The sequence below is a fragment of the Silene latifolia genome, chromosome X, assembly GCF_048544455.1.
Source record: "Silene latifolia isolate original U9 population chromosome X, ASM4854445v1, whole genome shotgun sequence".
Classification (NCBI taxonomy): Eukaryota; Viridiplantae; Streptophyta; class Magnoliopsida; order Caryophyllales; family Caryophyllaceae; genus Silene; species Silene latifolia.
In genome coordinates, this window is record NC_133537.1 from 341420236 (window position 1) to 341433495 (window position 13260).

General features: G+C 34.3%; 1 protein-coding gene across 4 annotated transcripts; it reads right to left on the bottom strand.

Annotated features, from left to right (window-relative positions):
- Positions 1 to 9138: 9138 nt before the first annotated feature.
- On the bottom strand, positions 9139 to 12925 carry LOC141619501 (uncharacterized). Of its 4 annotated transcripts, XM_074436517.1 has the most exons (5): positions 12740 to 12925; positions 10882 to 11345; positions 9785 to 10044; positions 9458 to 9531; positions 9139 to 9353 (listed from the first exon to the last, which is right to left on the bottom strand). In XM_074436517.1, the coding sequence occupies exons 2-4, from the start codon at positions 11337 to 11339 to the stop codon at positions 9479 to 9481; spliced, it is 771 nt and encodes a 256-aa protein (XP_074292618.1). In that variant the 5' UTR covers positions 11340 to 11345; positions 12740 to 12925; the 3' UTR covers positions 9139 to 9353; positions 9458 to 9478. The 4 variants fall into 4 exon arrangements, 3 of the variants coding, with proteins under 3 accessions (XP_074292618.1, XP_074292617.1, XP_074292616.1); XM_074436516.1 differs by having other exon boundaries at positions 9139 to 9531; positions 10882 to 11342; positions 12740 to 12919; XM_074436515.1 differs by having other exon boundaries at positions 9139 to 9531; positions 12740 to 12919.
- Between the last annotated feature and the right edge of the window lie 335 nt (positions 12926 to 13260).

Consider the following 13260-nt stretch of genomic DNA (forward strand, 5'->3'; position numbering starts at 1 on the left):
TTTTTCACTCGAATAATAAGCGTTGTGGTGTTTTATTTGGTCTTATTCACTGTGACATATGGGGCCAATATCGTATAGCTAGTCTAACCCGAGCACACTATTTCCTGACCATAGTAGATGACCACAGTCGGGGAGTTTGGGTTTACCTTATGAAAGATAAAAGTGAAGCAGGTGATTTTCTAAAAATCTTTTGTCAAATGGTCAAGACCCAGTTTGAGACTAGTGTCAAAATCATCCAAAGCGATAATGGGACGGAATTGTTATCCGGGTCAATGCAGAGATATTATGAAGAAAATGGTATATTATTTCAAACTAGCAATACCGATACACCTCAACAGAATGGTAGAGTAGAGAGAAAACACCGTCATATACTTGAAAAAGCTAGGGCCTTACGTTTTGAAGGGGGGTTACCTTTACAATTCTGGGGAGAATGTACATTAACAGCAGCTTACCTTATAAATCGTACACCAACACCATTGTTAGATGGAAAGACCCCATATGAAATTTTGTATCGTAAGAAACCGAGCTATGACAATGTTAGAATTTTTGGGTGTTTATGGTATGTTCACAATAAAGACAGGATGTAATACTCTGTATTTTAGTTGGAGTACTCGGTCGAGTACTTAGTTGGTACTCGGTCGAGTGTGTGTTACTCGATCGAGTGCACTTGACCGAGTAAATCGGTTCAGCAAGTTGACGGTTTCTTTTATGTTTTGACCAAGGATATCGTTATAATGCTTATATCATTTCTAGTTCATGATAACATCTCTAAAAACCATTTTCTAAACCTAGAGAGAGGGAGAGGAAGAAGAGTGTCGAGCTTTTCATTGGATTGTAGATTTCTCATCTTTTTCAACCTAATTCGATTTTCCTGTTTGTGATGGATATGTGAAGGATCATGATTGATTGCTTGTGTGTGCTTGGATTGCGAAAAGGTAGGGTTTCCCTACTCAGTTACTGTTAATTGATTTAAGATTGTGTTGGTATTGTGATTGTTGTTATCTGCTGATCATCGGAGTATGGGTGTTGTGGTGACGGTGGTGTTGTGGTTGTGTTGTGACGGTTGTGGTGTTGAGACAGCTGTGATGCTGTGGTGTGTGTGATTGTGGTGGAGTCACTTGCGGGAGTGGCTTCACACCCTAGTTCGCCCTCCGTGAAACCCGTCACGGGAGTGGATGTGCACATTAAGGGACATGGATTGTTAGTCGCTCGTTGATGAGCTGGACTTGGTGGGGATGGGCTGCGGTCACCCACTGGCGGAGTGGATTACCTGTTGCGATGGGTAATCTGGCAGGGCTACACACTTCGGTGTGTAGTCGGTTACTGTGGAGGATGATCAGCCGGTTACATTGTTTGTTTGTCTTATATTGATTGAATGGTACTGACCCCGTGTTGTTGTTTTGTAAAACCTGCGGTGATCCATTCGGGGATGGTGAGCAGATTATGACAGGTAATGCAGATGTTTAGCTATGGGACAGTAATGGGGAGTCATCATTTCGATTCTAGCTTCCGCTGTTACGAGTTTAGCTGTCTTTGATTTTAGTTGTATTGAGGTCCTTACACTTTTATTTTGAGTTGGCCTGAGATAATGTAATCGTTAAACTCTTTATACTTTAATAAAGTTGTTTTGGATTGTTGCTTTTGATATACTAACCTCGGGAAACCGAGATGGTAACAGCCTTTCATGCTAGGGTAGTCCTTGGTAAGGTACCTTGGTATGAGGGGGTGTTACACAGGACGCGAGACAAATTTGGTGAGCGGGGTAAACGTTGCATATTCATTGGGTATCCACACAGTAAAAAGGGATGAAAGGTGTATGATTTAGAGGAAAAGCGGGTCTTTGTGTCACGAGATATTATCTTCTACGAGCACATTTTTCCCTATTTAGAGTCCAATAAAAATGAATGTCCACAACAAGGGGGAGCTAAACTCGGACTTCGGGATGAACCGAATATCGACCCATTCATGGATGATGTAGAAATTGAAGGACCCCATGTTGTGAGGGGGAGATTTGATGCATGGACAAGGAAAAATGCAGAAACACTGGAACCTGCTTCTTCATTGCCATTCGATGATAATGTGGATGAAGCTATGGAGAACCGTGACAATGAGCATACTGATGACAATGCAGAAATAGAATCACGAGTGACAGGAGATACAAATGAGCAATTGGAGGAGAGAATGGGACGTGGAGCAAGGGAGAAACGGGAACCATCATGGAAGAAAGATTACTATTGCAAATCAACAAGAATAATACACTCTACGTCACATGCTCAGCCCGAAGAAAAGAAATCCTCATCGTCAGCTACGCGTTACCCGTTAGCTAATTATATGACCACTAATTGTTTTTCGCATTCTCACAAAAGTTTTCTAGCAAAAATCAACAAGCACAAGGAGCCTGATCATTACTACGAAGCAGCGAAGAGCAGGGAGTGGCGTGAGGCAATGAGGAAGGAGGTTGATGCGTTAGAAAGAAATGGTACTTGGAAAGTTCTGAGTTTACCCGAAGGCAAGAAACCGATAGGGTGCAAATGGGTGTACAAAATCAAATATAGGGCAGATGGAGAAATCGAACGGTACAAGGCGAGACTTGTTGTACAAGGATTTACTCAAATTGAAGGGATAGATTTCCATGAGACTTACGCACCTGTCGCAAAGATGACGAGTGTACGGTGTATGCTAGCAGTGGCAATAATGAAGGGATGGATAATTGAACAACTCGATGTGAACAATGCGTTTTTACACGGAGATCTTGAAGAGGAAGTCTACATGAAAATCCCACAAGGGTTTGAAAGAAAGGATCGAAATCAAGTGTGCAAACTTACGAAGTCGATCTATGGGCTAAAGCAAGCTTCCCGTAATTGGTTCGCCAAGTTGACGGTTGCAATGAAGGAATACGGTTTCTTACAATCATTGGCGGATTATTCATTATTCACTCTCAACCGAAATGGTTTATTCATAGGAGTGCTTGTGTATGTAGACGACATGATTGTAGTGAGCAATGACAAGAAGACATGTGCTAGGTTCAAGCAATTCTTGGACGAGCGATTTGGCATCAAGGACTTGGGACAATTGAAGTTCTTCCTGGGTATAGAAGTGGACCAAGGTAAAAATAGACTATTTCTAAACCAAAGAAAATATGCAATGAGCATAATTGAAGAAAGTGGTATGGCAGGTGCAAAGACGGCTTATACACCGATACAACCAAGACACAATTTGTCCTTGGCGAGAGGATATGTGCTAAAGGACATTATGAAATATAGAAGACTCGTTGGAAGGTTGGTGTATTTAACTATTACAAGACCGGACCTAGTTTATGCGGTTCACATTTTTTCGCAATTTGTAAATGAACCGAGGAAGGAACATTGGGAAGCGGCATTGCGAGTGGTAAGATACATTAAAAGAAATCCAAGCAAAGGGATTATTTTCAAAAAGTCAACCGATTACCAACTAAGAGGATATTGCGATTCGGATTATGCGTCTTGTCCGATCACAAGGAGGTCCGTGAGTGTATATTTTGTGTCGATAGGAAAGTCACCAATATCGTGGAGAGCAAAGAAACAAGTAACGGTGGCAAAGTCAACGGCAGAAGCTGAATATAGAGCTATGAGAGGTGTAACAAGTGAACTTATATGGATTAAATCATTCCTTGCTTCACTGGGAGTTTTTCATGAGAAACCAATGGAAATATATTGTGATAATCAAGCGGCAATGCACATTGCGAAAAATCCGGTTTTTCATGACCGAACAAAACACATTGAGGTGGATTGTCATTTCGTGAGACAACACTTGATTTCGAATAACATAAGAATGTCTCACGTACGCAGCAAGGAGCAGATAGCAGACTTTTTCACCAAAGCACTTGGAGGAGAAAGCTTCGACCATCTACAGGACAAGTTGGGACTCGAATTGCCGATTGCTCCAACTTGAGGGGGAGTGTTAAATTGAGAAAACAGAATATAAAGATACACAAGATATACGAGAATCATTTTGTTAGATAATATCTTGCAATTTAGGTAATATTGTATATTTAGTTACCTTGTATATAGGAGAGTCAAAGATTGAGTTAACCATATGTACTATATATCATAGCCTTGTATCAGACGTTTTTCATATGAATGAATAATACAATTTCCTCATCTACATGAGTTCATAATTTCACACAAATCTAGCCACAACTCGGACTAAACAGACAAATTTTGACTTTTTGATGGGCCGAAGTTAGGTTTGAGGGGCGTGGATCGAGCCTAGAGTGAGTTCGACTGGGCTGGGCTCGTAAGCTAGCGTACCTTCCTTTATGGCCCATGTGGCATGCCATCGCAGCTAACCCGCACTTTTCTCCATCAAATTTCTCATTATTTCCTACATCTTACGAGCAATTGCTTACCTAGTGTGATTAATATTAATATTTATGATTAATATTAATACTAGTTTAGATCCCGCGCAATGAATGCGCGGTATTTATAGAGCTTTTATTTTTATATTACCTAATCATGCAAAATTAAAACCTCCTCATTAATTTTTTTTCATATTTCACGTCATTATATTTTGATATAAGGAAAAAAAAAAACTATAAAATTATTCAAGAAAACTGAGTAAAATTGAACAACAGTATAAAATAATAGTGGTATCTCGTTAATTGATCATTTTTCTCGTTATTGTATTTTGTTGCGAGCAAAAAAAAAAATTAAAACTCAAAATTAATCCAAGAAAATTGTGTAATGTGCTGAAATATTTTTTTTTTTTGTTTTTTAAAAGTATTTTTTATATCACAAATCTAATGATTTTAATTTATAAATTCTCTCATTTTTTTTGTTATGAAAGTCATCAAAGCGATTTATAGTTTTGTTTATACACAGTATGAATAGTATGAGTCAAGTCATTCTCAAATAATAACATCAACAAAAGATTTAATAGTTTATAGTTTTATATTATGTATACTTTGATTAAAATATTATCAATATCAATCAATATTATATATTAAATCCAGAAACCAAGGGACTTCAATGTAATTAAAGAAAGTTATACAAATTAATTATACTATATAATTTTAAATCAATAACACCGTGTGATGGACCCGATTAAGGGATCTCAATGCAAATATTATATAGTTTGAGTTAAAAATAAATTATATAGAAGCTTGGTAATTTTCCTAAACATGGTCAATTTCCTTAAAATAAAATAATTAACTAAGATGATCAATTTCCTTAAAATAAAATAATTAATTAAGATGGTCAATTTCAAGGAGACTAAAAGAAAGAAGGATGCCTGTTAATTTTCCTAAATATTTATAGAAGACTAGAAGATGGTCAATTTCCTTAAAATAAAATAATTAATTAGTATAAACATGCACACTTTATGGTATTAATTATTATCATAAAAATTATACTCCCTCCAATTTTCTATTATCTTCCTTATTTCCTTTTTCACACAAGTTTGATTATCTCCCCCCCTTTCCTTTTTTGGTAAGTTTCATTCATTTTTTTTTTATTATTTTCTCTCTCCTAAAAATCAACAACTATCACTACTTTATTCATTCTTTTATTCATTTTTCATTTTTTATTATTTTCTCTTTCTTATAAATTTTACAATTTACAATATTTACCAATACTTTATTCCTCTTTTTTCGCCTTTCTTATTTTTTGTGCCCAAAAGAAAGGGGAAAATATTAGGAAATTGGGGGGAGTATATTAAATTTAAAATCTATGCAATTTTATTAAACTTATAGTTTATTAAATGTATAGAGATGTTAATTATTTAACATACAAAAAAATAGTAAGTAGGTTATAAATAATTCAAGTTAGATTCCATAATATATAATATTGCATAATTCTTTCGATTTGATTTAATGCATGCCTAAGTAGTAAAAGTAATTTCGTCAGTAAAGAAAATAATTGTAGTAACATTGGATATAGCTATATATGATAGTAATCACTTATTTGAATAGTAAAAGTAACAATATTATCAACGAGATTAGTGAGAGTGATAGAAACAACAACGGGAGTAGTGAAATAATCAATATTAATGTGGCAATAATGAAAGTAACAATAATTACGGCGGGAGTAGTGAAGTTATCAATATTAATGCGGCAGTAGTGACAGTAAGAATAATTACGGCGGGAGTAGTGAAAGTAACAATGATTACGGGCAAGTAGTGAAATGTTATTACTATTATTTCGTTAATAAGATTAAAGCGAGAGTAGTGAATTTGTCTCAAAAATTATTTCATCGTAATTTTAGGATATGTTATAAAAAAATATATTAATGATAAACTTATGGATTATGCAAGTTAAGTAATTTTATTTAATGAAAAAAAATAATTAATGGTAAGTAGAGGTAGCCCGGGCGAAGCCGGGCATCAATACTAGTTATATATTAAATCCAGAAACCAAGGGACTTTAATGTAATTAAAGAAAGTTATACAAATTAATTATACTATATAGTTTAAAATTACTAGCACCGTGTGATGGACCTGATTAAGGAATCTAAATGCAAATATTATATATTTTGGGTTAAAATTAAATTATATAGAAGCTTGGTATTTTTCCTAAACATTTGTAAGAGACTAAAATATGGTTAATTTCCTTAAAATAAAATAATTAATTAAGATGTCAATTTTCTTAAAAGAAAATAATTATGATCAATTTCCTTAAAATAAAATAATTAATTAAGATGGTCAATTTCCTTAAAATAAAATAATTAATTAAGATGGTCAATTTCAAGGAGACTAAAACAAAGAAGATGTCTGGTAATTTTCCTAAATATTTATAGAAGACTAGAAGATGATCAATTTCCTTAAAATAAAATAATTAATTAGTATAAATATGCACACTTATGGTATTAATTATTATCATCATAAAATTATATATTAAATTTAAAATCTATGCAATTTTATTAAACTTTATAGTTTATTAGATATATATAGAGATGTTAATTATTTAACATACAAAAAATATAATATAAGTGGGTTATAAATAATTCAAGTTAGATTCCATAATATATAATATAGCATAATTCTTTCGATTTGATTTAATGCATATATGTAATATATTTATATAAATATATAATCCTCTTAAAATTGCATGCTTAAGTAGTAAAAGTAATTTCGTTAGTAAAGAAAAGAATTGTAGTAACATTGATATAGTTATATGATAGTAATCATTCATTTGAATAGTAAAAGTAACGGTTTATTAGCGAGATTAGTGACAGTGGTAGAAACAACAACGGGAGTAGTGAAATAATCAATATTAATGCGGCAATATTGAAAGTAACAATAATTACGGCGGGAGTAATGAAATTATTAACATTAATGCGACAGGAGTGACAGTAACAATAATTACGGCGGAAGTAGTGAAAGTAACAATGATTACGGGCAAGTAGTGAAATGTTATTACTATTGTTTCATTAATAAGAGTAAAATATTTATAGCGGGAGTAGTGAATTTGTCTCAAAATTTATTTCATCGTAATTCTAGGATATGTCATAGAAAAATATATTAATAATAAATTTATGGATTATGCAACTTTAAGTAATTTTATTTAATGAAAAAAAAATAATAATAGTAAGTAGAGGCAGCCCGGGTGAAGCCGGGCACCAATACTAGTAGTTTAGTATTTGGTGAAAATTATATATTTTGATGAAAAGATTAATTTTAATGAAAAGAATTATATGATGAAATACATTATAATTATTATTTTTCTTATTTAGTTAATACAATTAAATTATCAATAACTTCCTTATTTAAAAGGGCTATTTCATAACAATAATCCATCCTATTGGTGATCTGCAATAATCACTTTATCCTATCAATAATCCTAATTAAATTCAACCTAAGCATCATACCTTCTAATAACGAACCGGCTGATGTTTTTGTGAAGTTTATGTTGGAATATTTGATAGTTTTTGGACAACCTAGCTGGTATATGTGAAGTTTATGTGTACTATTTTTAAGTGATGAATCAAGAACTTGGTTTATTTGATACACATAAACATCACAAAATATGAGCTAGGTCGTTATTAGAAGGTATGTTGTTTAGGTTGGATTTAATTGGGATTATTGATAGGATGAAGTGATTATTGCAGACCACCAATAAGATGGATTATTGTTATGAAATAACCCTATTTAAAAAGATGCTTTTTAAAGGGAAAATTTGTGATTTCTTCTAGTCTTTTACTAGATAGGGGATTTGTGAGTCTGGGGTGAATCTTGAATTAACCGAATTTGTCATCGCCCTGGGGATAATTAGGACTGCTGCTCATCGTCTTCTGATAGGCTACTGCTCGTCTTTTGAAGTGGACATAGTCTTCACCATCATAGAAGTGTATCCTTATTTTAATTTCATTGTCATTGCAAAGTCACATTCTTTCGACTTGGATAAGTTCCATTTTATGTAAGCTTGATGTTGTCTACTCGTGGGCGTTTCTTATGTCTTTTATTGGAAAAGAAGCTACACGAGGTTGGTCGGAAATTGAGTAAGAGACCAGTAAAATTGTGCTTCAGCTGATTTAATTCAGTCAGCGAGAACAACAGTCAGTCCTGTGCTCTTCTCAACTTTAGAAGACGGGAAAATAGTGCGTGGTCTTGCCCGAGTTCCAGACGAAGGCCCCTTCTTGTTAGTCGGTTATCTTTTCTGGATGTAACAGACCATTCTGCTAGAATGTAGCATTCAGGAACACAACCCTGGCAATAAATGCGCAAAATGTTGAAAAATTACTTCTAAATTTCTAAAATTCAAACCTTCTGATCGGCCTGCCAAATTTTGAAATCGTGTCGGGTGAACAAATGCATCAGAATCTGTAACACTCGTGATCAAATACTACGATCCAACTGTCTGTCCCTATCGGTAGAAAAACAGTAGCCATGATTCCTACAGAAATGCTGTCTTCTTCGACACACCTTGCCGTCTTTTATTCAGTTTTCAGAATTTTCACTGTTTTGCAGAATTTAAACCTAACATCTAGTTATACAGAAAAGATGTGATAAGAGAGAACCTTGAAATGTTCTCCAAACATCGATCACTGTCGAATCCTATCATTTCTGTTACCAGATGAATATGTTCCTGAGTTCTCTATTTAAGCAGGTAATCTAAACTGTATCATCACACATGAAAACCAACAATAAATCTACACCGAAAAAAACTGAAAATAAAAGTCATGATACGATTATGCTGGTAGTAATATTGTTTAAACACAAATCCACTACGACATGTCTACTCTACATACACATTGTTTCATTAGAAGCCTACATAGTTTTCTTCATTAACATTTAACAGAAACAGATTTGGTCGAGTTCCAAATGCTTACGAACACTCTGGTCTACCCTCAGCAACATCAACAGTCCACCATATGATCTCCCTGAATTATACATGTAAAGACAAAGTATGTATGTCAATGTCTAGCTCCTCATTTCCATTTTCACAAAATACAGAAATTGCATAACAGTTGCAAAACAGATTTACCCTTTTTCTCCTGTCCATGCATCAACAACCAATAACCACGTCGTTCGTGTCAGTCTCTGCGTCTCCCGACTGGCCTGAAATAAAAATACAAACAAATGCACTATAACAACAACAACATCAAAGCCTTAATCCCAAAATGATTTGGGTCGGCTGACATTAATCATCCTTTAGAAACTGTTCATGGGTGAACGCACAGCTCAAAAATGCGGAAAAAATAGAACAACCTTGTCATAAAAATAATTCAATTAAATTATGTCAATTTACTCTTATCTGATTGTAATTCAGTGTCAATCAAGGCATTCAAACACAAGTTTCGACGACTTATACCTGATTCTGTTGTAGATGGATTAGGAGTTTCAGCCTCGTTCAAAAACTGCTGGATTACGGACACCGTAGGTCCCCTATACACCTTAACCGACATGGTTCCAGCATTGGTTCCAGCATGTACATTACGCAATGAATCCTGATATTCGAACATAGACACAAGCCTCTTGGAGTTTTTATTAACCACAGGCGCCCCTGACGACCCCGGAAAGATAAGAGGCATATAATAACTCACCACTCCAGAATTTTGAGTAAAATTATACCTGCAAAAAATTAAACATAACATATCACTTGGCCTGCTGACCAACAAAAATCTGAAATTAATTTGGCATATTCTACGGTGTACCCTCAAGTTTTTCGAATTTCTACGTTGTACCCTTACCTTTTCTATATTCTACATTATACCCCTAAACTTCTTACTTATTTCTCTATCATGACCTCCATTAACTTTATCACTATCAATAATCCGTATTTTGACATTTATTCTCACTCATTAATGTTGTATCACCATTCTATGTGAAAAGCATTATAAATCACTTTTAGTAAGCACAAATTAATACTCGTCCTTTCCGGTCAATTGTTGTCCTTTGGTTTTGGCACAAAGACCATTGAATGAGGAAAAGGCCAAGTGGAACAAATTGAATGAAAATGATCAAATTACTCATCAAGTTCATTCTTAAAATAGAAAGGACAATAAATGACTGAGAAACCATAATATGGAAAAGGACAACAAATGACCGGGACAAAGGGATATTAAAAACCTCATTTATGATTCAGGAAATAATAATGGAGATTTGATGAATTTTTAGTTAGATTCTTATACTATTTGGTGGGTTAATGGGTAATTCGACGAATTAATAAGTAAATGAGTGAGTTATCGAGTAATTGAAATGTTAAATAAACAATTTAATAGACCAAGTAAGAAATTAACCCATCATAGACAACAAATACGGTTATAGTATAGAGTTGAGGGGTACACCATATAAAACCGAAAAACTGAAGGGTACAGCATAGAATATCCCATTTAAATAGCTTAAAGAAAATTAAATAATTGTGGGTTACAATTAAGAAAATGAAACTGATAAAACAAGGAGACTTACACTATAAAGCCTTCAGTGTATTGAAAATAGGCCACTTCTTGTTTACAGGTAGCGATGTTAAACCATACTGGGTGGTGGAATGTATAAACATCTTGACTACAATTTGGAGGATCCATTGAAAAGGGAATTGGCTCAATACAATCAATTGGATGGGTTTTCAATTCGTCGCAAGATTTGACAGTTATAAGTGTCAAATCTTTAACCATGTCGAAGTGTAATACATCCGCATCCATAATTGTTGTCCGATCAAAGAATTCCACTCTCACCCCTAGTTGAGATTTTGGCATTTCGAGGAGATTCTCGAATATATTATTCATAAATTGGTGAGAAGTGCTAAGAATAAATAAACCTTCATCATTTTTTTTGTAAATGAATCCAGTAGTTTGGCTATAGCCGGAGGTTGGCTTATTTTTGTTGGTCCATATTAACACTACTACTGCCTTTCGTACGCCGTCCATTGTCTACTAGATTAAACAAAAAAAAAAGGAAAAGGAAGCCAAAAGTTAATTCTGTAATTAATAGACTTACACAGATGCAAGGGGGGATTGCAGAAATGAGATAGCAGTACATTACGGGGATGAAAAGAATTCCAGAGGGAGACGGTTTCTAAATCTAGGTAGCACGGATACTCCTCCTAATCAGCGTTCCCGTGTGGGATACCCGTGTCAGACACGACACTCGTCGGACACACGTCAAAATGTGTCGGACACTTGTAAAACCGTGTCTAACTTTCATCTTTTATTTGGGCACGTGTACGACACGTGTCCATGGTATTTTGAGCCGTGTCCATGGTATTTGGACACATCTCCAAACGGAATCAAGGGGTAAATGACGAGAATTGTTATATGGTTGAATTTGGTGGGGAAATAAGCTGAATTGGAGACAAATGATGTTCTTTAGACTAGTAATGAGATGTGGAAATAGATTGATTATAAGTTGGTTTTTTGTTTTGGAAATGAGAATGAGTTATAATTAACGTAAGTTTTACTTTCACTTATTTAAATTTAATATTCAATACTTTTTCAAAAATAAAATCACACATATATAACTATAAAATATACTCCCTCCTATTCACTATATTCTTCCCCTTTCCTTTTTGCACAAGGAATAAGAAACCAATTTTGGACCACACAAAACACACTACTCCACATGTAATTTAATTTGGACCACACAAATCAACCCAAAAAGGGAAATAGGGAAGAAAACCCGAATAATCCGAATAAGGAAATAGGGAAGAAAATGGTGAATAGGAGAGAGTATATTTTATTAAATATAAACGACGTGTCCCGTGTCCTAAATTTCATGGGATGCCGTGTCACGTGTCCGTATCGTGTCGGTGTTCGTGCCGTTTTGGTGCAACCTAGCTCTAAATTGAAATACCTCTCATATAATATAATAGGGTGAGAGGCCCACTAAATTTCTTTTTTTCTTATTGACGGTCTCTCATAATATATTATTATTAATTTATTATCAAGCCAAATTACGAGATTTACAAGAGATTGGCTTCTGCCTTCCAGTCTCTAATTACCGGTAATTACCACCAATAATTAAACAAGTAACCAATGATTAATTCTTTCATATGTGGGCCCCCTGCTTCTAATTACCCATAATTAAACACGTAACCATAACTAATTCTAGGGAAATCAATAATGGGTCAACACATTCTAGGTTTCAATCTACCCCTAAACAAGGTTAACTACTCTCTAATACAAAATACATTAAAAACTACACTAGACATGATATTAAGCATAATAGAATAACAAAGACTAAAACTTTAATCTAATTTAATGACTAAAATATATGAACATAACAATAATTGAAAATGACATTAATTAAGAGAAAGGAGAGAAATCAATACCAAACTTTGGATGGAAATAGAATAAATAATGTGGATCTAGTCTCACAATACCAAAAGATTTGAGCTTGAAATGTAATTAAACTATTACTAACTAATTTAAAGAAAGTAAATTTGGGAGAAAACTAGTCCTAAGAAGTAAGAACCCTAATTAAGTCTGAAAAATGGGGGTCCTCCTTTTAATTTAGGGTTTTCTCTCTATTTATATGAGAGAACAAGTAATGGCAATATGGTAATTATGGGTCTTAAAATAAACATAAGACAAAGCAAATGAAACAAGACAAAGGCACGAAGCCTCAGAAATTCACGTGACAAAAAATGGTCAACATAAGGACCAAAGTCAATCTTCCTTCACACGCCACCACTATAAATCACACGGTACCCAAAGCTTTGAATTGAGGCGGAAACGTAATCGGGTGCTTGAGCTGAGCCATGGTGATCTCACAAAATTCGAATTTGCAATTCCGAAATCGAATACGGTGTGAAGCTTATATCAATGGTGGTTGATAATGTTGGAAGTGAAG